This window comes from Colobus angolensis, unplaced genomic scaffold (genome assembly GCF_000951035.1).
Source record: "Colobus angolensis palliatus isolate OR3802 unplaced genomic scaffold, Cang.pa_1.0 Scaffold8, whole genome shotgun sequence".
Taxonomy (NCBI): domain Eukaryota; kingdom Metazoa; phylum Chordata; class Mammalia; order Primates; family Cercopithecidae; genus Colobus; species Colobus angolensis.
The window spans coordinates 15,472,585-15,496,419 of record NW_012121820.1 but is presented as its reverse complement, the minus strand read 5'-3'; the positions used below and the strand labels follow the sequence as shown (position 1 = coordinate 15,496,419).

Sequence of the window (23,835 nt, the reverse complement as noted above, 5' to 3'; positions counted from 1 at the left end):
CAGATACCCTAAATCATCTCTTTGAAGTTGAAAGTTCCACAGATCTCTAGGGCAGGGGCAAAAGCCACCAGTATCTTTGCTAAAGCATAGCAAGAGTGACCTTTACTCCAGTTCCCAAAAAGTTCCTCATCTCCATCTGAGACCACCTCAGCCTGGACTTCATTGTCCATATCACTATCAGCATTTTGGTCAAAGTCACTCAACAAGTCTCTAGGTAGTTCCAAACTTTCTCATATCTTCCTGTCTTCTTCTGAGCCCTTCAAACTTTTCCAGCCTCTGCCCATTACCCAGTTCCAAAGTCAATTTCACATTTTTTAGCATCTTTACAGCAGCGCCCCACTCCTGGTACCAATTTACTGTATTAGTCTGTTCTCACACTGCTGTGAAGAAATATCTAAGACTGGGTAATTTATAAAGGAATGAGATTTAATTGGCTCACAGTTCCACATTGCTGGGGAGGCCTCAGGAAACTTACAATCATGGTGGAGGGCAAAAGAGAAGCAGGCACTTTCTTCACAGGGTGGCAGGATGGAATGAGTGCCAAGCAAAGGGGGAAGAGCCGCTTATAAAACCATCAGCTCTCGTGAGACTCACTCACTGTCATGAGAACAGTATGGGGGAAACCTCCACCCGGTCCCACCTTTGACACTTGGGGATTATGGGGATTATAATTCAAAATGAGATTTTGGGTGGGAACACAGCCAAACCATATCAGACTTAGAAAACAGAAATGAAGGCCTCAGAAGCGAGTTTCTTCTCTGACTCCCTCCTGCCCTCCTAGCTCTCAGTCCTATTCCTGAAGGCTAGCCATAGAAACTAGAATCGTTCTTCCACAACATGGGCTGTAGAAACCAGAACCTCTTCTCCCCAGAGCTAGTCATAAAACCTAAAAATACTACTCTAACTTCCCCTCCAACTTTCTGTATTAAAAATTGGCCATAAAGAAATGATCTTTCCTTCGACTGTAGATCATAAGACCCTCATTCCAGAAAAGGTCCTGCCCCATCCCCAGAAGGAAGGAGTACTGCTCAGAGAGACCAAGAAGAATCTAGACAGGCAGGCCGTGCTGGGTTTTCCCACTCAGTCTATCAGCTTTAGATCAGACCCTTTTTGTCAAGTCGTATTTCTACATGGCTGTTTATACTTCATTGAACGTAAGCAAAAAAATGAACAATTTCCTCTGTATCTTTGGGTCTTCATTCCAAAGACTCCCGTGAACACATGTTAAATAAATTTGTGTACCTTTTCTCTAGTTAATGTGCCTTTTGAGAGGTGATTTTTCAGAGAACCTTTAGGGGGCCAAGGAGAAGGCTCTCCCTTGGCCCCTGTGTCAGCAAAAGGTTTAAGTAGAGATGAGGGGGCACGCCCTAGGTTAGATTTTGAAGTTCCTCTGACTTCCATGTGGAGAATGGACCAGGTGGCAGCAGGAGGGCCAGTGAGGCATCTGTTATGTGGTCCGGGCTGGAAGTGATGGTGGCCTGGATGGTGGATGGAGGGCATGGGGCGCTGAGGAGGAGAAATAGGAGTGCTGAATTAACTATCAAGGAGGCAAACCCATAGGGCTAGGTTGGTTGCTGTTGCTGGGTTGGTCAGGATGATGGCAGGCCATGGGAGGAAGGTAGGCCCATCTCTTAGACAGAGGCAAAAACAGGGATGAGCAGGGCTGGGGAAAAGACACATTTAGTTTTGAACGCCTGAACCTGAGGCTCCTATGGGACATCCCTGTCTTGGGGATGACGATCTGGGGCTCCAGAGAGATCTGAGCCAGAAAGGAGGTTGAGGAGTTGTCATCATGATGGGGGGTTGGGAGTAGTGCCTGACCCACTCGTCATTTGCCGTGGTTTGTGACTATTGAACTGGGAGATAAGGAGGCCCAGGACAGAACCTCAGAACCCAGGAAACCCCCAGGGTTTAAAGGGTGGAATTGAAGCTCACAAGGGAACCAGGGAGTTGTCTAGGCCCCAGGGAGAATGAGGAGAGAGTTTCAAAGGATGATTCAATGGGAAAGAGACAGGCAATGTTAAGGTTTTCCCCAGACCTACTAAATCAAGGATGAAAATATGTTCCTGGAATGTTGGCAGACAGTAAACAGAATGACACCTCTCTTAACAGACTAATGTGGATCTATCTGCAAGGTTGGCATGTGTCTGTAGTCCCAGTTACTCGGGAGGCTGAGGTGGGAGGATCGCTTGAACCCAGGGGTTTGAGGTTACAGTAAGCTATGATTGTACCACTACACTCCAGCCTGAGTGACAGAATGAGACCCCATCTCTAAAAGTAAAAGTTTAAGAGGACCAGGCACGGTGGCTCATACCTGTAATCCCAACACTTTGGGAGGCCAAAGCAGGCAGATCACGAGCCCAGGCGTTCGACACCAGCCTGGGTGACGTGACAAAACCCCATCTCTACAAAAAATACAAAAATTTAATAGGTGTGGTGGCACATGCCTGTAGCCCCGGCTACTCAGGAGGCTGAGGAGGGAAGACCACCTGGGCCTGGGAGGTGGAGGCTGCAGTGAGCCAAGATTGCACCACTGCATTCCAGACTGGGTGATGAAACAAGATCCCCCCATCTCTAAAAATAAAAATTAAAAGAGGCCAGGTGCAATGGTTCATGCCTGTAATCCCAGTACTTTGGGAGGCCAAGGTAGGCAGATCACTTAAGCCCAAGAGTTCAAGAACAGCCTGGGTAACATGATGAAACCCCATCTCTATAAAAACTACAAAAATTAGCCAGGCATGGTGGTGCATGCCTATAGTCCCAGCTACTAGGAAGTCTGAGGTGGGAAGATCACCTGAGCCTGGGAGGTCGAGGATGCAGTGCACGGAGATCACACCACTGCATTCCAGCCTGGGTGACAGAAAAAGACCCTGTCTCACAAAACACAATTAAATTAAAAGAAAGGTTGTATTTTTTCCCTACTGCTAGGTACCAAATGACTCCCCAGCCTAGGGGCTTAAAGTGGCAACGAACAGTTTCTGTGGTCCAGGAATTCAGGAATGGCTTAGCTGAGTGGCTCTGGCTCAGAGCCTCTCATGAGGTTGCAGTCACAGTGCTGCTGGCCAGGGCTACAGTCATCTGAAGGCTCAACCGGGGCTGATGGATCTGCTTCCAAGATGGCTCACTCACATGGCTGATGAGCTGGTGCTGGTGTTGGCAGGAGGCCTCAGTTCCTCATCCTGCAGACCTCTTCCCAGGGCTGCCTGAGTGTCCTCACAGCATGGTGACTGGCCTCCCCCAGAGTGAGTGATCCCAGAGGGAGCACCATGGGCCACTGTGTCTCATGACCTAACCTCAGAAGTCACACACTGTCACTGTTTCCATAATGTCTTAGTGCAGTCAGCCCTATCCAGTGTGGGAGGGGATATTCATGAAGACAGGGGTTCCTGGGAACCATCTGAGGCTGGCATCCCCAAGACAAAGAAAGTGTAAACATGAAGTTCTCAGCAGTATGTTTCATTCACAAAGATTTGTGGAAGCTTTTTAAAGGCTCCCCAATTACATAACACACGATAGCTGATATGGTTTGGATCTGTGTCGCCACCAAATCTCATGTCGAGTTGTAATCTCCAGGGTTGGAGGTGGGGCCTCATGGGAGGTGATCGGATCATAGGGGCAGAGTTTTCATGAATGATTTAACACCATCCCCTCTGGTACTGTATAATGAGTGAGTTCTCACAAGATCTGGTTAAGGGTGTGGCACCTCCCTGCTCTCTCTCTTCCTCCTGCTCCAGCCGCGGGAAGTGCTGGCTTCCCGTTCACCTTGCACCACGATTGTAAGTTTCCTGAGGCCTCCCCAGAAGCCAAGCAGATGCCAGCATCCTGCTTCCTGTCCACCCTGTGGAATCGTGAGCCAAATGTCTCTTCTTTATAAATTATGCAGTCTCAGGTATTACTTTATAGCAGTGCAAGAATGGACTAATACAAAATCTATGTGCTTATACTTTCATAGAACATCTCTGGAAGGATGTACTTTTCATGAACTTTTTGAATCTCACATTTTTCTCCTCTTCTAATAAATATATATTTTAAAAATAATTATCAGATAATCAAAAGGAGTGTCCCCGGAGTTTGGAAAGAAGTTTTTTCATATATCCAAACCACAAATATTTGTGAAGCTCCTACTGTGCGCCAAGCTTTGTTCTTGGCACTGGAAATGGTGAGGGGAACAGAGCTTCGCCACCCTCATGGGCTGGGTTCTTTTCCTAGGGCTGCCATAACAAAATGCCACTGATGGAGTCACATAAGCAAGAGAAGTGTATTGTCTCACCATTCTGGGGGCTAGAAGTTTGAAATCAAGGTGTCAACTGGGCCGGTTATGTTGAGGGCTGTGAGGGGTGGGCCTGTTGCAGGCTGGCTTCTTAACTTGCGGACAGCCGTCTTCACGTTCAAGTGGCATCCTTGCCATATGTACAAGTGCCCACATTTCCCCTTTTTATAAGGACACCAGTCTATTGGATTAGGCCCTACCCTAATGACCTTATTTTAATGTGGGTTCCTTTGTAAAGACCATTTCTTCAAATAAGGTCACATTCTGTGATATTGAGGGGGTTGGGAATTCAACATAGGAATTTTCAGAGGGGGGACACAATTTAACTCATAACCTGAGTGAGGGAGATGATAAGCAAAGGGGTCTATAATACCTGAGGAGCCCGGGGAGATGGAGAGGGAGAAGGCAGCCCGGGGGAGGTCCATGATGGGCAAAAGGAGGGGTGGCCTGTAGGTAGAAAGTGGGGTGGGGAGCAGAAGAAGCGGACAGAGGGTGGAGACTCACCAGGAGACATGTGCAGCTTTGAGGAGCTTTGGCTGAGCAGGGAGTCCGGGGTGGTGGCTGGAGGGAAACCTGGGATCAAGAGGGAGTCTTATCTGATTTTATGATGAAAAATCTTGTAAGCTGAAAAGACAAAAACAAAAATCAGAAAAGGAGGGCAAGGCCGCAGGTGGAGGGCCGGGCCTCTTCTGGGTGCGGAGAGGAAGAGAGAGAGGGAGGAGAGGCAGGTGTGTGTTCATGGTGTGGGGTAGGAGATCTGCTGAGTGAGGAGGTGCCAGGCTGCAAGGGCCCTGAGGAGGGAGAAGGCTCAGGGTTTGGCTGAGGGACACAGGAAGCTTGCAGGAAGTGGGGGCTCCCAGCCCTCTCTCAGCCCCCAGACCTCCCTCCCAATCCCCAACCCATCCTGGCAGCTTCTGTCCTTCCGTTTCCTTCCCATCTCTCCCAGGGCCCCTCCTACGGCCTGTGGGTCTGTCCCTCCCCACAGCTGTCCTGCTGATCAATGGATGCTGTGTTCTCTCTGGCTCCCCTCCACGTGTCCCCGCCTCGCAGGGGCCATGGCCTCACCCCGGGGGTGCACAGGCCTGTGGTCAAAGCAATCTCCATCTGGCCGCAGGGAAGTTCCGCCTCCACATCTATGACAATATTTGAAATTCTTCAGAAGTTGCATTTTATGTTATCACACCCATCGGGTCCTGCCCACCTTTTGAAAACCCTCCAGGGACCCCCGACTGCTCAGAGAACAAAACCCAGACACGTTAAAGTGACCTCCAAGGCTCTGCATGCTTCAGCTTCTGCATTGCTTTGTAGCAACTTTTTATCTCGAAATAATTTTAGATTTACAGAAGAGTTGCAAAGACAGTATGAAAAATTCCAGCATACCTTTTCTCCGGTTCCCCTCACGTTAACATCTTACAACACCATAGCACATTTATCAAAACTAAGACATCAACATTGGTACAATGACGTGTTACTTTCGTAGGAAATGAAAGTAATTATGGATTTTTTTCGTTTTTATTGTGGAACATGCCGTGGAGACAAAGGCACATATATACAGTCTGAAGAATAACAATAAATACCCTTGAACTCACCAATACATTTAAGAAATATAATATTACTGTTACCCCTGACACTCGGCATGCTCCTTCCTGATCAAACCCCCCTGCCTCAGTGATTGAAGCAGGAATGTTAATATATGGGGGTGACTGATGACAGAGAGAGAAAGAAGAATACATTACTTCCAATTCCAAGACAAAGCGTCACACAATGCCACAGAGGGCCACGGGGGCAGCACCAGGAAGCCGTGCAGATGCCTGCGTCATGCTTCCTGTGCACCCTGTAGAGTGTACACCCTTGGGTGAGGAGGTAGAAGCACCAGGTCGAGGCTTTATTGGAGTTTCCAGGGGAAAGGCAAGGCAAGGCAAAGCAGACTAAACATCGCGCTCTCAGAACGGTGCACAATTTAAAACTTATGAATTGTTTATTTCTGGAACTTTTCATTTATTTTCAGACCGAGGTTGACCGCGGATAACTGAAACCACAGAAAGTGGAACCACAGATAAGCAGGGCTGCTGTATAGTATATGATCATCTTCATGTTACAATGTTTCTATTTTCTTTTTTGAGACAGAGTCTTGCTCTGTGGCCTAGGCTGGAGTGCAGTGGTGCAATCTCAGCTCACTGCAACCTCCGTCTCCTGGGTTCATGCGATGTTCCTGCCTCAGCCTCCTGAGTAGCTGGGATTACAGGTGTGAACCACCAAACCCAGCTAATTTTTGTATTTTTAGTAGAGACGGGATTTCATCATGTTGGCCAGGCTGGTCTTGAACTCCTGACTTCAAATGATCTGCCTGCCCCGGCTTCCCAAAGTGCTGGGATTACAGGCGTGAGCCACTGCACCCAGCCAATGTTTCTATGTTCGATTGTTAATGGCTATCTGATTTCTCTCCAGGTGCACAATGCTTCTTTGAGTATCTCCGTATCTGTGACTGACATCCAGATGCAAGGCTTCTTCTGGGCATCCCTGGGAATGGGAGTGCATAGACATGCATGGTCAAATTACAGCACAGCCTCTACACTTTTACTGAAGATGGAAACCTGTTTTCCAAAGTTTACTTGCTTAACATGATGTAACTATCATGCAAAAATAAAATTAAGAATAAAAATTTAAAAATGGAAGTTTACATGTTCACCAGCTCCCTCCAGACCCTCATTTGCCTTTGGTGCTGTCTGGCTTTATTTGTTTGTTTATTTATATAGACATGGGGCCTCCCTATGTTGCCCAGGCTGGTCTCAAACTCCTGGACCCAAGTCATCCTCCCAAAGTGCTGGGATTACAAGTGTGAGCCACCATGCCTAGCCTGACTTTAAAATTTTTGCCAATCCAGTGGATATGTAATGATATCTCAGTGAGTCTTAATCTGCACTTCTTTGATTGATAATGAGATTGAGCATTTTTTCATGTTTTTAAATCATTTATGCTTCTTTTGTGAAATTCCTGTTCTTTTGTTGCCCAATTTCTATTGTGTTATTTATTAATCTTTTTCTTATTGTTCATAGGCGTTTTTCTATATTATGGATACTGCTCTTCGGTTAGTCACATGTGATGCAAATCTTGCAAATTGTGACTCGTCTTTTCATTCTCTGAATGGGGTCTTTTCATGACAGGGTCCTCTAAATTTCAATGTAGTCAAATTTGTCAACTATTTTCTTTATGGGTTAAACTTTTTAATCTCATGTTTTTCTAAGTTTCATTAAAGAATCTTTTCATAAAGATGCTCTCCTATATTTTATTATAAAGTTGTAAAGTTTTACCATTTATATTTAAATCCTTAATCCATCTGGAATGGATTTTTAATGCGTGGGATGACATAAGGAATCATTTTCATTTTCTTCCATATGAATAGCGAGTTATTCTGGCACCATTTCCTGGGAAGACCATCCTTTTCTCCTGGATTTGTGATGCAGGCTGTGTTGTTTATCACCTTTTCATATATGCATGAGAAAAAAATGTTAAGGAAAAAGCCAAGCAAAATAAAATGGTAGAGGCAACACTTTGGCCCAGCAAGTCTATGTCTAAGTGCCTATCCTGAAGAAATAACTGTAAATGCAAAAAAAAAAAAAAAAATTATCTCAAAGATGTGGTTTATAAGAGCCAAAAATTAGCAAATAATTTCATTGCATATGCAACAAAAGAAATTGTTTAAATAAATTTTCTTACATCTATACAATGGAACACTATGCAGTAATCTAAAAAGACATGGTAGATTTTAAGGTGGTGACATGGAAAGAAAAATTGAAAAGCACAGACTATGGAACCACATCCAGATACAGTATAATCCTCACTATGTAATCTAGAGGTATGTTCTTAGACAAATTACAAAAGAGGGAGGATATATACCAAACTGCAAGCGGTTTATCTGTATTATCTGGCTTTAAAAAAAGTTTGTCTTCTTAGCATCCCAGTATATTATATGAATTTTTATAGTGGTATCAGGCAATCATAAATAAAACATAGTTCACTTTCTCCATGTTAAAAAAACATGATGTTGCATATGCTTAGGTTAATACCATGGGACCCAGCAACCCATTCCTAGGTATTTTCTTAAGAATCTAAGAACATTTATGTTGACGCCAAAGCCAGTATGTGAAAATTCATCATAGCTCCATTCACCCAAAACTGGAGGCAACCCAGATGTCCTTCAACCAGTGCGTGATAAACAAGCTGTGGTTCATCCACACAATGGAACATTACTCAGCAACAAAAAGAAACACTATTGATGGATAAACTTCAGAGCACTGTGCTAAGTGAAAGGAGCCAGACCCAAAAGGCTACATACACTATGATTCCATTTATTATATGGATATTCTGGAAGAGGCACCCTTATAGGAAAACAAAACGTCAGTGTTTGCCAGGGGCGGGGATGGTGGGAGAGATTTACTATAAAGGGGCACGGGGACGTTTTGGGGGTGAAGGAACTGTTCTGTATCTTGATTATGGTGATGATTACATGATTATGGGTTTGTCAAAACTCATAAACTTACTAACTAGAAACTACCCACTAGAAAGGATAAATTTTACAATATGTAAATTACACCTTAATAAAGAATCGCAAGCTATAAAAGGTGCTGCAGGTAATACCTTTGTAAATTAAAATACAGCAACAATGTGAAAGCCAAAGAAAAATACTTGATGTAAGAACGTTTAATGACATGGAAAAACTTTCACAGTATCATCAAATGAATATCCACGTTGCATAATGCTGTAATACACAAGTCTGTGTACCCAAAGGCACGTATACATGTACACACCGGTAGAAAGAAAAAAACTGCTGGATAAACACCGCAAATGGTGTCCACAGGTCTCTCTGAGTGGAGGCGTCACTGCTGGTCTTTATTTTCTTTTGCTCCCTGGGTTTGCTGTTTTCCCACGACGTTTCCCACAATGTGTTCCCGCTGGCGTCCATGGCTGGCTCAGGGAGGCTGGGAGGAGGTGGCCACTCCACAGCTGGGAAAACCGCAGCCTCCCGATGAACCCTGGCTGACAACCTGTCTATGTTTACTTTTCCTCCCTGGGCAGACAAGGAGGGAGACTGCAAGAAGGGGCCAGAAGTTCAGACTCAGAAGCCCCCCTCCAGAGGCCACAAGGCAGTCTGGCCCTCTCTGAACCAGTGGCTCCCACTCACTGGCCCCTTGTCTCTGCCTGGACTCCTGCGGATGAGTGGAAGGCCTAGAGGGCGCCCTCTGGTGCCCACCAGATCGACTCCCAATTAATCACTTAACTGTGTGACCCCGGGCCAACTATTCAACTTCTCTGTGCCTCGAGTCCTCCTCCAAACATGGGGATAAAGACAGTGCTTGCCTCGTGGGGATGTGGTGTGTGTATACATGCATATACACATGTGCAAAGAGCTTAGAGCCCCGCCTGGTACCATTTACACGCTCAGTAAATGCTTAGGAGGATTGTTGTGGCAACCCAGCAGCCTGATGTGTAAGCCTATGGTCCCATCTCAGGGCACGTGGGTGTCACAGGATCGTAGTGGGTGTCACAGGATCGTAGTCCTGACGGCCCAAAAATAATGTTAAAATGACTCAAGGACTTCACCTGTGCTTCTGAGCTTCCTGAAGGAAATAGGCACAGTCTATAGAACTACTTCCTAACACTCCCTTAGTTCAACTGTCCACTTCCTCAGCACAGTCCCTGCCATGTCTTTGGAGGTCCCCCTGCTCCAGACTTCCTTCATTCAGCCAACAGTGTTTATTGGGCACGTGCTATGTGCCAGCTGCTGTTTTAGGCTCTTAGAATAAATCAGAAAACAAAATAGATGAAAAATGCCCATTGTCCACATGTAGATTCTAGAGGTCTCCCCAGAGCAAAGCCCAGACCCTTGGTCTTCCTCTGACCTGCCCCTTTCTTCCTTGTTCTGCACCCAGAACCCAAGAAAACCCTGCAGCCCTTCCTGGGAGGGCGGTGGAGAGGAAGGATCTGAGTTGGCCAAGCCAGGCTCTCCAGGAGGCAGGGCTCCAGCAGAGGCTGGGCACGTTCGGTCATCAGCAACTGTGTCCCATTACCTGTGGAAAGCACCAGCCCTAGCCTGGCAAACAGTAGGAGTTCATCAAGGGTGCCTTCGTTGTACAGTGGTTGCCTTGTACCCAGTTGGATTGGCAGCAGGTTCAGGGCACGAGGAGTGACTGACTATTCACTCCTTGGGGAGCTTGCAGCACAGGGCAAGGTGCACAGTAGGCACTTGGTGGCCGGCAGGGCCCTCTGGGGCACCCTATAGGTGAATCTCTTGCTGAGTCCATGGAAGGCCCATGTCAGAATCCAGTAATGTGCTGGGGAGGCGAGCTGGGGTGGGGTTGGAAGTGGTGCTCACCAGCCCAGCCAGGGTTCCTCTTAAAAGTCACCGTGCTCAAAGCTAGCACAGTGCCTCACCTGTTTGTATACCCTCCCCTGGCTCATCTCCCATCCATTAGTCCTCAAGGTACATCTGTGAGTCCCATGGGTCAGGTAGTGGGTACAATGGGAGGAGACGAGGGTGTGGACTTATCTTCAGATCCACCTCTTAGTACCTGTGAGACGTCAGCAACCACCTTGACCCTCTGTGTCTTCATCTGTAAAATGCACGTATTAGTCTCTTCTTTGGTGGAAAGGATTAAATGAGATGCTGCATATGGAGACATGTGGGGTTTTGTAAGTGCTCATTCTCCCTTTTCCCTCAGGAAGAAAGCCTCCACCTTCAGACTATCAGGCACTTGGGGACAGACCCCAGGATACTGCCTTTTGTGGCTCTTACCACCTATGGTCACCTCAGTTACTCAAGCCACACATGCATGTTCGTGTATCCCCCGGGTTTACACAGAAACTCACGGGCATTATATCAACCAGGGTTCCTAGTTGCAAGCAACAGAAAGAAATCATGACTGACTTAAGCAGAAAACGAATTTCTCAAAAGGATATTATTTGATTTATGGAATCACAGGAAATTTTCCAGGTCTCCACCTGGAAGGCAGAATGAACCTTATTAAAATTAGTTGAGATGCACACTTAGCATTGTGCCTTGCACAGAGTAAGTGCTCAGTAACTCTTATCCAATAATAATGAAAGCACATCTTACGGTGTGACACCTCTGCTCAGAATCCTTTCATAGATCCAGTTGTCTAACATGGAAACCCTGGCCTCTGGGCTGTGGATACTTGTGATGGGGGAGGTGGTGCAGGCTCCGAATTCTTTCCAAGAGTCTGCAAACCCGCAGACCCATGAAGCATTGTCTGTAGGCCAGCACTCATCCTCCACCCCTCTGCCTGCTTCTCCGCTTTCCTAGTTCCTTCTCCCTCCTGTAGGAATTCAGCATTGCCACTCTGATTGGCTGGATTTTGGGACATTGATTGAGCCTTGTTTTCTAGTGGGCAGGAGGCTCTGTGGCTTAAAGGCCACGGGCCCAGCTGCCAATGAATCAGTACTTTGTTTCCCCAGGTAGAGTGGGGAAGAGGGGGCAGGGAACTGGCAGGGCAAGTTTGGGGCCTTCTGCTCCAAGGTCCCTCTGGCCAAACTTTATCAAATGTCATCCAACATGCCCCTGGCTCTCCATTTCAGATGTCTGTAAACTGGGGACTAAAAAATGCAAATGTGTTTAAAAGAGTTGCTAAATTTTCAGCGGCTTTTTCTCAGTGTTTTGCAAATCTAACTACTATCATGGGAGGACCTTTGTACTTGAAAAACTTGGAGTGTCACCCACCACCCAGTACAAGACCAAAGCATGGCTCTCAGTGCCTTTGCTTAAACAGTTCCCTCCACCTGGCCTGCCCTTCCCCCATGCCCCTCCTATGCCATCACAGATGCCAGCTCAGAGAGGCAGTTCCTGCTGGCTGCATGGTGTCCCACCTGGACTGTGCCACCAGCCTCTTCACAGCCTCTAGCCTTCGGTGCTACCTACCTGACCCCACCCATACATCTAGCAGGCAGAGGGACTGGTCCAGAAATGCACACCTGGTCACCTTGATTGCACTGAGCCCTGCCCTGCAGCTAGTTACTGGGTTTTCCACCAGGCATCCATTTAGCTTAGTCATCTTCCTCTGGGACACTGGCCGTTTGATGGTGACAGACCTAGGCCTAGGTTTCTGAGAATCAAGAAGATGAAGCAACAGGCAAAGTAGGTTGAGCCTCACTTCCTTCCCCTTCCACAGGAGGCTCCTGCCCTGGCTGACAGGAGGTGTGAGTCCTGCTGTTTCCTGGCCTATAAGATGCCCCTCAAGGCTGGGCACGATGGCTCGCACCTGCAATCCCAGCACTTTGGGAGGCCAAGGTGGGCGGATCACCTGAGGTCAGAAGTTTGAGACCAGCCTAACCAATATGGTAAAATCCCATCTCTACCAAAAAAAAAAAAAAAATTAGCCGGGTGTGGTGGTGTGTGCCTGTAATCCTACTCAGGAGGCTAAGGTGGTAGAATAGCTTGAACCTGGGAGACAGAGGTTGCAGTGAGCCAAGACTGCACCACTGCACTCCAGCCTGGGCAACAGAGGGCGACCCAGACAAAAAAAAAAATGCCCCTTAAGTTTCCCAGCCTGAATATATGCTGTCACCTGAGCCACTGAGAGGCTCCCCCATGGCTCCAGTTAGTGGGAGGAACTGGAGTCTCAAGAGAGAAGGAAAACGGAACCCAAACCTTTGCAGACACTCAGACCGGCTACTAAGTGCCATGCACACATTTGATTACACTGACTCCTCTGGCAAGTCTTATAAGGCTGGTGTTAGGTGTTACTATCCCATTTTACAGATGAGGAAACTGAGGGTGGCTGAGGTAGCAACCCTTCCTAATGGGTGGGAGTGGGATTGAACTGAGCCACACAGTCAGCATTTATCCCCTCAACAAAGAGTAATAACTGCCTCCATGGTCCAGGCCTGGCTTGCCAAAAGCTGTACATTTTGTGTGGAATAAACCCAAGCTGCCGTGGGAGGGAGGGAGTTCAGGGAAGGCTTCCTGGAGGACGCAGTGCTGCGCGCCAGACGGTGGGAAATGCATCTTCGAAGGCGTGGAGGTGCGACAAAGGTTCACATGTTCAAGGTTATTTCTCTAAGTTAGTGTTTCTTGAGGGGTGGCATCAACTGGGAGCTTCCCAAGCCTTGTCGCCTACCCTGTACTCAGGATCAGGGCGTGGGGCTTGCTTTTGAAAATTGGCACGGTCACAAGCTCCTGGGCGGTTGTACTTCAATGTGGCAGTGCGAGGACCCGTGGGGTGGGATCTGGAGGGCCCTGTGAGCCTGTTAGGGAAGTGGGCCTTGCCCCTTGGTGATGTGAAGCAGAGCGGGGACGGTGCTGGTGTCAGCTTCAGAGAGATCTCTTCGGCAGGTGTAGGTGACCAGCTTGGAGCCTGAGCACCTGAGACAAGGCCGGAGCAGCCATCAGGAGGCCAGACAGCAGGAATCAAGGTCTGGACTTCAGAGTGGTCAAGAGGACAGAAAGAATAGAGAAAGAGAGAAGGAGGGCTTGAAGAGGGCTTCTAGGTTCCGGCTTTATGGAGAAGGTGACAGGGAACTGGGTTTGGAGAACTGGTGGAGCCGAGCCAGCACTGCAGCCCTTACACCAGGGCAGGTCAGGACCCCACAGGCCCTATGCCTCAGGGTGTCCCACACCTTAGAGTGCCTTCCTCAGAACTTTCTAGGTCCCACCTGGCACCTAGAACCAGCTAGGTAGGGATAGCAGTGTCATCGGCGTGGGCAGCCCAGGCCCGGAGTCAGGCCCCAATCTGCTGTCTCATTCCTCATTTATTCTCTATGGAGCACTTTCCAGCCCTGGACCCTGAGGATGGACCTGCCAGGTGCGCTGAGAGCTCTGGAACTCATCGATGAGGTGTCCTGGGGCCCTGGAGCCAGGTCCCAGTTTCAGGAGGGTGCCTGGAGAGCTGATCATCCCTGCTGGCCAGCACGATGTTACTTTGGTCGAGTCATGTGAAATCGGGCTGCCAGAATGGTCCTCACATGCTGATTTGAGGAGACTCCAAACATTTGCCTGCCCAGGGCTCTGCCTAAGGACAGCCATGGCTGCAGCCACACTTGCTGCTGGTTGGTACCTAGACACTGCCCTGAGATCCCTGGGTGCCTTCCTGCTACACCAGACGGGATGACTCAGGTGAGGTCCTTGGGGAGGCCATCCTGGCACCCACTGGCCAGTGACTCCCACCTGCTGGTCCCTCCTCATGTATTACACCTCCACCTTAATCGGAGAGTCAACGTCAATATCCCCTGCAACAGGACCGGTGAATGTCACATGACCTGAGGCACTGAGAAGAACGCAGCATCCCTTCTGTGGTTTCCTTGCTCAAAGGGCATGACCTGAGTCCAGTCCCGAGGAAACACAGCCAAACCCAAACTGACAGACATTCTGCAAAGCAGCTGGGTTGGCCTTTCCAAAAATGTAAGTCATGAAAACACCGAGAAACTGTTCCAGCTTAAAAGAGACCAAGAGGCTGGGCGCGGTGGCTCACGCCTGTAACCCCAACACTTTGGGAGGCAGAGGCAGGCAGATCATGAGGTCACGAGTTCCAGACCAGCCTGACCAACATGGTGAAACCCCGTCTCTACCAAAAAATACAAAAATTAGCCAGGCGTGGTGGCACATGCCTGTAATCTCAGCTACTCAGGAGGCTAAGGCAGGAGAATTGCTTGAACTCAGGAGGTGGAGGTTGCAGTGAGCCGAGATCACACCACTGTACTCCAGCCTGGGCAGTAAGAGTGAAACTCCATCTGAAAAAAAAGAAAAAAAAAGAGACCAAGAGACATGAGAAGAAACTGCAACAGGAGGTCCTGGATTGGAACCTAGACCCACTCACATCATTATTGGTACCACTGGTGAAATGGGAATGGGGTCTATGGATTAGCTGGGAATACTGTATTAATGTTTGTGCTGTGATAGGCCAGGCATGGTGGCTCACACCTGTAATCCCAGCACTTTGGAGGCTGAGGCAGGCAGATCACAAGGTCAAGAAATTGAGACCATCCTGGCCAACGTGGTGAAACGCTGTTTTTACTAAAAATACAAAAAGTAGCTGGGCGTGGTGGCACGTGCCTGTAATCCCAACTACTTGGGAGGCTGAGGCAGGAGAATTGCTTAAACCCGGGAGACAGAAATTGCAGTGAGCTGAGATCGCACCACTACACTCCAGCCTGGTGACAGAGCAAGATTCTGTCTAAAAAGAAAAAAAAAAAAAAAAAAATGCGCTGTTTGTGCTGTGATTATGCAGGAAAGTGTCCTTGTTTTTAGGAAATACAAACTAAAATATTATGCATGCATTTACACCCAAATAATTCTGAAAAAATATTTACATATATACATCTATACACATATATATTCATATATAGATACACCTGTAAAGATAAGTTTAGTAAAACTTTAGTAACTTGGACAATCTGTGTGAGGTAAATATAGGAATTTTTGTACTATTTTTGAAACTCTTCTGTAAGTTTGGTATTATTTCAAAATAAAAAATTGAAAGCAATTTTAGAGTCTTAACAACCGCAAATTATAATAGACACGGCTACCATAATTGAGCATCTCATTTGGACTCCAGTGCGTTTGCTCGTTTAATCTAACATTAACAACACAAGGTAGATATCATTAATACTGTTTTACAGAAAAGGAAAGAGTCTCAGAGTGGTTAGTGACTTTCCCGAGGTCACACAGCTTGAAAGCAACAGAGGCCAGAATTGAACCTAGGCCAAACTGGCTTAAGAACCCGTGCTCTCCATTTCTGAGAGATGGAGAAATGGGCAGGTAAACAGATGACAATTACACAGGGTGGCAATTATGGAGACAGACTCTGAAGGGAGCCCAGAGAACCTGGAAGGCTCCATGTAGGAGGCGATATTTGACCTGGGCCTTGAAGCATGTATAGGAGTTTTCCAGTTATGGACAGAAAGTCTCTAGGTAGAAGAAATGGCATAGTCAATGGTGCAGAAGCTTGAAAGGATAGGTCCCTGGAGGTTGTTTTTCTGGGCCTCACCAATCTGTGGGTAAAAATGTGGTCACATTAAGTGTCACTGGCTTTTTGTCATTGCCTACAAAATACCCCTCATACTTCTCCAAGAGTCCACAATCCACAGTCACCTCCATCACATAATGCAACAGGAGGCGCCCCCTCCCCTCATTTTGAAGTCTTCAACATCTCTTTCCCGTTTTTCTGCTTGTGTGGCCTTAGGCAAGTTGCACAACTTCTCTGAGCCTCAATTTTTTCATCTGTGAAATGGAGCCAATGATACCTACTTTCAGGGTTAGATAAGGATTAAAAGAGAATGTCAGCCAAGGGCTTGGTTTGGTTTCTGATATGGATTAAGCCCTTCAAAGATGGTGGCTGTTCTTATGAATGAGGACCCTAGGACCCAGAAAGGGGCAAAGACTGGTCCAGGTTCACACAGCCAAGCAGAGGCAAAACCAAGGCTCCACCCCAGGCCCTGGTCCCACTAACCTCCCCCTAACCCCAGCCTGCCAATGTTCCCAGCTCGTGCTCTCCCCAGGATAAGGCAGGGCCAGGCAGCGAGCAGCTCTCTACCAGCTGCCGCCAGCAGCTCTCTCAGGGCTCAGCCGGTTGGGACTTGGCTAATTTCCTAATGTGGCCAAGGGGAAACAGCCCCAACTATCAGAGGCCGTTGCATATTTGGCAACAGCCAACTGCCCCTATTGCTTTTCTTCCCATGATCCTCCTTCGGGCTGGAGAAGGCCAGGCCTCCCGAGAGCCAACATTGTGACACAGGTGAAACACTCCAGTTTCCTGCGCAAAAGAAGCCGGAGGGGCGCCCTCCCGTCCACCCACCCCTGGAGAGCTGCTCCATCTTGTTTTCCTTTCCCTCAGCCTTCAGCTGGTCCCAGAAACTGCCCTTTGTTCAGGGCTCAGGCCTTTAATCTGAAAAACCACCCTCCTTCCATCAGCCCCCAGGCACGGAGGCAGACGCCTCCCACTGGAAGCCTTGGGGGTTTGCCAGGCCAGACTGAGCTTGGCCGTAGTCTCCAAGCGCTTAGGGTCTGGAACTATGCTCTGACTCTTCTTTCAATGTATTCACTATTGAGTATATCTTGTGTCCCACTCTGGGATTGCCGTAATAATAACAATGAATGTTAGTATTAATAATAATGAAGAAGATCAGCCCCCACCTGGTGCCCCTTGGAGGCTCATATCCTTCTGACCAGGTTACTGAAAGGAGCCCGTTTATGAGAAGTGAAGCTGGGAAGGAGACAGTGTTTTTTTTAGCATAACAAAGCAGGAGAGAAACCCTCTTAAGTGTTTATGCCGTAATACAAAATGTATACAATGTTTGATTGTCTTTCTTTCATTTTTGTTTTTGAGACAGAGTCTTGCTCTGTCACCCAGGCTGGAGTGCAGATCACAGCTCACTGCAACCTCCGCCTCCCAGGCTCAAGTGATCCTCCCATCTCAACCTCCCAAGCAGCTGGGACTACAGGCGTGGGCCACCTTGCTGGCTAATTTTTGTATTTTTTGTAGTGATGGGTTTTGCCATGTTGCCCAGGCTGGTCTCGAACTCCTGGACTCAAACGATCTGCCCACCTAGGCTTCCTACCATGCTGGCCTGATTGTCTTTTCCATACTGCACCTTGAGGCTGGATCTCCAGGAGGGCCTGCTCCTCTCCTCCCCTTCACCCTCCAGCATCTACCACAAGCTCCTCCTTCACCTGCAACCCCCACTCAGGATCAAAGAATGGCTGGCAGCATAGCCTGGAAGCCAGACACATGGAGGAAGGGGGGACCCTGGTGGGTGAGGGAGAGAAAGGGCTAGAGAATCAGAGCTGAGGGGAGGGAGAGTACAGGGCCTCAGGTGACCACAGAGGTGACCTCTTGTTAAACCCGAGCAAGACCTGTGCCTGAGGATGGAGTGTGGGGACAAACGAGGAAACAAGTTCAGCAAGTTTAAGCAGGAAGCTCACAGTCACAGAGTGAGGAAGTGGCAGAGCTGGGATCTGGACCCAGATTTGTCAGGTTCCAAACCACCTCTTAACAGCCTTGCTGTGCTTCAGGGGCTCACCTAAGGCAGGCAATGGCTGCTTCTCCTCGCAGCCCCTGGCAGAGTGGAAGGCTCACAGAGGCAATGTCAGCCACAGATTCCTCTATCTTTGCACCTGTCCAGTCCAAACCCAGAGGCCAGAGGGCCAAGAGCTCAGTTTCCAGTGCCGCCGGCGTGTTTTCCTGGGGGCTCTGAGGCTTTCCAGTCAGCTAGTGATAAAGGTTGACTTATGATTATTTGCTGAGCACCTTCTCTGTGTAAATCGATTCACACCTATTATCTCATTTCATCTTCAGGAACAACTTCCATGGGGAGCACTGTTTCCTCATCTTTAAATGAGGAACTCCAGTTTCAGAAAGGTGGAGGAACTTGGCCAGGTTCACAGAGTAGGGTAGACTGGCTGCGACTATGAACCCAGGTCTGCCTGGCTCTAAACCCAATTCACTTTCTTCTGGAAAAAGTCGACAGAAGTCGACTTTCTTCTGGAAAAAGTCACTTTCTTCTGGAAAAAGCCTAAGGACAGAAGAGTGGGAAAATAGACCGATCCAGCCCTTGAATTGACCAACTCTTGATTCACTCCATCTGTGAATTTCTACTGAGAAGAATATATTTTCCCTATGATTTAAGCTGCGTCAAATTGAAAGAGCAGGAGAGAGTTTTGGGGGATGACAGGATTCTTCTCTATCCTGATTGTCGTCCCAGTTACAACACATAGCTATAGGTGTATCAAAATTCCTAAAACTAAAAGGAACTCTAGGAAGCAAATATGGCAGAATGTTAAGGTTTTATAAACCCAGGTGGTCTATCCTTGTCCATAGGTTTGAAATATTTTATAATAATTTTAGTGAAAAGAAAAAACAAAAAGCAGGAGGAGGAGGAAGAGGAAAAGGATATTTGGGGGAAAGTCTGTTTAGATGAGATGGCTGGAGCTGCTGCAGCCATCTTGCAACCATGAAAGAAGCCAGTGTAACAGCAAATCTGACACACGGGGATGGGAGAACAGAGAGATGGAAAGATGATCCTATAGATGTCTGTCAGTTGCTGAATCAATCAGAATCTCAAGCCTGTCCTCCCTCTGGACTTCCTCTCTGCGATAATAAATTTGTTTATTGTTGAAGCAATGTGAGTTGGTGGTTTCTGATACTTGGGTTGAAGACACTCCCTGATACAGGATGGGGGTCAGATCTAAAGCAGTAGGGCAGCTCCATGGCCAGCAGCAGTGCTGACAAGGAGGCGGTGGAAAGTCACTGATGGGCTCATCTAGATTTGGCTGGGCATGAGACATCGGGGAAGCTAGTGGGTTGCTTGTTCAGAAACTTGCCAGCTGGTTTTTTTGTTTGTTTGTTTTTGTTTTGGTGGTGGTGGGGGGGTGGGGAGCACAGGGTCTTGCTCTATCGCCCAGGCCTGAGTGCAATGGCGTGATCTTGACTCACTGCAACCTCTGCCTCCTGGGTTCAAGAGATTCTCGTGGTGCTCGCTTCGGCAGCATATATACTAAAACTGGACCGATACAGAGAAGATTAGCATGGCCCCTGTGCAAGGATGACACAGAAATTTGTGAAGCGTTCCATATTTAAAAAAAAAAAAAGAGAGAGATTCTTGTGCCTCGGCCCGCTGAACAGCTGGGATTACAGATGCACACCACCACGCCTGGCTAATTTTTGTATTTTTAGTAGAGACAGGGTTTCACCATGTTGGTCAGGCTGGTCTCGAACTCGTGGCAGTAAGTGATCCACCTGCCTTGGCTTCCCAAAGTGCTGAGATTACAGGTGTGAACCACCACCCCCAGCCGTCACCTGGTTTTAAGATTCTAATTTTATAGCAATGGAGGTTGTTGTCCTGTGATTTCATCTTAATGTTCGTTTCCTAGCTGACACCCTCACTGATACCACATCTACCTGGGCCTTGGGGAACCCAGGAACTTCAAGCAACTAAGAACTGGAAGTGTTCAAAAATGTGCAAGATAATTTTTCAAAAATCTAATTTTTGTGACCAGTCATCAATCTACGTGTTCTGGCTGCTAGTCTTCCCGGTACAGATGCAGACATCTGAGTCTGGGGCTCAAATCACTTGGAAAAAGGGAGAGCCGGGGTGAGGGCCTACAGTCATAACTCCACCTGGCACCTGCCTCAGGTGAGGGAAAATCTTCTCTCCATGAAAGGAGGAATGACCATGACAGTGATGTGATCGCTGCATCTCAGTTTCCTTGTCTCCAAAATGGGAACGAGGTCAGGCACAGTGTGGCTCGGCCTTAATCCCAACACTTTGAGAGGCTGAGCCAGGAGGATCACTTGAGCCCAGGAGTTCAAGACCAGTCAGGACACATAGTGAGACCCCATCTCTACAATAATAATAATAATATTAAAACAAAATGAGGAAGAATCATCCCTCTCTCAGGGTTGTTTTTTGGCTTGGAGATGATGCGTGTGAAGCATCTGGCACACAGTGGGTGCTTCACACACGGCCACTGCTTTCATTCTGAAGCAAGCCAGAAGAATTCTAGCTGCTGCAGATGGAAGCAGGAGGGGAGGCTCTTTTAGAACCAAACAAAGAGAGGAAGAAAAAAACTTTTAAGAAAAAAAGAAAACTTCAGAAGGTCTCACGTCCTCCAGGCTCAGCGGACTTCATTAGACTTTCATAAAATCCAAAGTCGGGGAGACAGGGCACCAGGGGGCTGATGAGGACCCAGCGGGAGAGAAGCCGTCTGCCCCCTCTGCAGCCCCGCCCCTCCTCTCATCACCATGGAGACAGAGCAGGCTGCCCGGTGGGGTTCCTGCCCACCCAAAGCCTGAGGCTGCTGCAGAGGGAGGGGCAGGGGCTGAGCAGACAGGGACCTGTCTAGAAAGCTGGGTTGGCGGTTGGGAGTGTCTACATCCCCCCAACTCCCAAGGCGCTGAGGGATTCGGGCTGGTGTGGGATGCATCTGGAGGGCTGTGTTTTGATCCTCGCTCTGCTAGCAGCTTGCTGAGTGACTGTGGGAAGAACCCTTCCCCTGGTGAAGCCTCAGGTCCTACATCTGCCAAAGGAATGAGTAAAAATGTACAAAAACAGAAGCTTGGATAAGAAAGCTGTGGGATGAGGAAGCAATGAAATATTTAATGCTGGAGAAGAACATTCACTACATATTGTTTATCGAAAAAAGGCAACTTTACCAAACTGACCAGGTGATCCTATATTCATTAACAAACAAACATGGACCCTCTACCTATGCTTACCAACAAAAGAGGGAGAAAAGAAATGCTCTAAAACACACTTTGGCTTGTCTCTGGAAGAGGGAGTTACATGTAATTTGTATTCTCTTGTTTGTTTCTCAAATTTTGGCCAATAAACATGGATTACTTTTGAAATTAGGGTAACCTTAACATTAAGTATTTGGATATTTATTTTGCACGGGCACTGTGCTAAATGCTTTACGTGGTTTTAAGCTCATTTGACCTTCTCCACAATCCAGAGAGGAAGCAGTACTATATATTTCTCTTCTACAGAAGAGAAAACTGAGGTTCAGAGAGGTTAAAGGGCTTGCCTGAGGTCAGACCACTAGAGAAATAGACAGGGCTAAGATGTAAAACCACAGCCAAGATACTAGACTCTAAAATGTGAGCATTTAATCATTACCACTACTGCCTCTCAGGACAAGAAAACACTAAAGCATCTGTTTTCTTAAATGTTTTACTATCAAAAATACAAAAGAAATCAAAAGTAAAAAGAAAAATATGAATCCTTATGTCTATGCCACCCAGCTTCAAGGGAGTCGGTAGGAGGGGGGATTTGAGTGGGGACACAGAACGGGGGATGGGGTGCTTAGGGAGGGGAACCAATCTGCACACACACATACACACATGCACACCCGTGCACACACAGGCATGCATAGATGCACATGCGAGCCTCCCAGGTTGCACTTCTCCCTGCCTGTGGGGCCCTAACCACAAAGGAAAACCACAGTTGCCCTCCCTCTCTCCCACTCCGCCAGGTTCCTTCCTCCTTTCCGCATTCTACGGACTTGCATTTCCCCAGTGGACTCCTTTATAGCTCCGTGGTCCCACCTCAAGGCCTTGAGGTCTTGGCAGCTCTGGAGGATGAGAGAGGACATGGCCAGGGGCCTTCACGATGCGCCGAGATGGGCACCCCTGCTGGTGCTGATTGCCGTGGGCACCACCGTGACAGCGGCCGCCAACCCTGGCGTCGTGGTCAGGATCTCCCGGAAGGGCCTGGACTATGGTAATTGGATGCCTCCCTTCCCTCCTCTCCACCCCTGAGGAGCAATTATTGAGCATCTACTGTGTGCAGCCCTTTAGACGCATCACCTGGCATACTGATAGCTCCTCAGGGCAGGTCCCCTTGCCCCCATTTTATATATGAAGAAACTGAGGCAGAGCAAGTTGCCTAAGATCACAGGGCTGGGATGGTAGAGCTGGGATTGGAGAACTGGTCTAGGAGGACTCCAAGTCCAGTTCTCAGACCCCTGGGGGTCCTCATGGTCCCCTCCTCCCCTCTTTGCAACCTCCACCTTGGACTTTTAAGCCCTTCTCTTCTTTCCAAAGCCAATTCTCAGCCTTGCCATTTGCTTCTCGATGCTGAGGAGGCTGAGCAGAGTCAGAGGGAGAGTGGGAGGACCTCCCCATCCTGTGCTCTCCCCAGTGCAGGGGCTGGTGGCCATACTGTGCACAGTGCTCCGCTGGGTGACACAAAGAGGGTCCCTCCAGACCACTCACCCAGGCCCAGGCAGAGGAGAGAAAGGCATGAAACAGCCCCTGCTGACCTGCTCTAACCTGTGCCAGGCATTGAGCTAGGAACTTTACACACACAATCTCATTTACCCTCACTTCAGCCTGGGTAAGACAAACTGCTGCTGTCAACACTTACACGCGAGAAGTGGGCAGCCTGGATTTGAGCTCTGGTCTTGCCTGATGCCCCAGCGTGGGGTTGCTCGATGCTGCCTCTCGGTGGCAGAGAGATGACCTGCAGAGCAGTGGGTGATACCCAGCCCCAGGGAAATCAGACCAAGGGGAAGGCACAGCCTCTCCAGTTGGGGTGCCCTCGGGAAATAGACAGGACTCAGGGGGAGCTGGTATCCCATCCCTGAATTCCCACCCTAGCCCAGCAGGACGTCTCTGAATCCTAGAGCTGCAGACAGAAGGCCACACAAGACAGAAGAGCTAGGAGGAAGGAGCATGGCCCTGAAGCCTGTCGAAGCAGAGGCTCAGTCAGGGTCTTTAAGTTCGGTGGTCTTCACGCTCCGTCATAGCAGCCTCAGTTTCCCCTTCTACCCAGTCCCTTTGTGCCAATCAGAGTGAGTTTTCTGAAATGCAGCAAATCTGTTCACGTCCTCCCCTGGCTCACATTCTCCGTGGCTCCCTACTGCCTTCAGAAGCTATCCCGACCCTTTGGCATGGCATTGGAGACCCTTCGAGGCCTGGTCTCTGTCAGCTTACAGATCCTGGGCACCGCACATTTTTTTCCCTCCACACGGTGACCAGTTATGTGTCGTTTACTTTTGAACCCCCAGAAAGCCTTCTCTAGGGCATGGGCTCTGAGACCAGAAGGCCTGGGTTCAAATT

General features: G+C 48.3%; 1 protein-coding gene and 1 long non-coding RNA gene across 2 annotated transcripts in view; both read left to right on the top strand.

The window, feature by feature from the left end:
* Positions 1-6,942, top strand: part of LOC105502508 — a 29,082-nt gene extending 22,140 nt beyond the window's left edge. Inside the window, exon 2 of the long non-coding RNA XR_001000354.1 lies at positions 6,719-6,942. This is a non-coding gene — a long non-coding RNA (uncharacterized LOC105502508). The remainder of the gene's footprint in view (positions 1-6,718) is intronic.
* A 15,329-nt stretch (positions 6,943-22,271) lies between these two features.
* Positions 22,272-23,835, top strand: part of BPI (bactericidal/permeability-increasing protein) — a 33,241-nt gene continuing 31,677 nt past the window's right edge. The window contains exon 1 of the mRNA XM_011929057.1: positions 22,272-22,495. Coding sequence (XP_011784447.1) covers positions 22,354-22,495 — 142 coding nt within the window. The 5' untranslated portion in view covers positions 22,272-22,353. The remainder of the gene's footprint in view (positions 22,496-23,835) is intronic.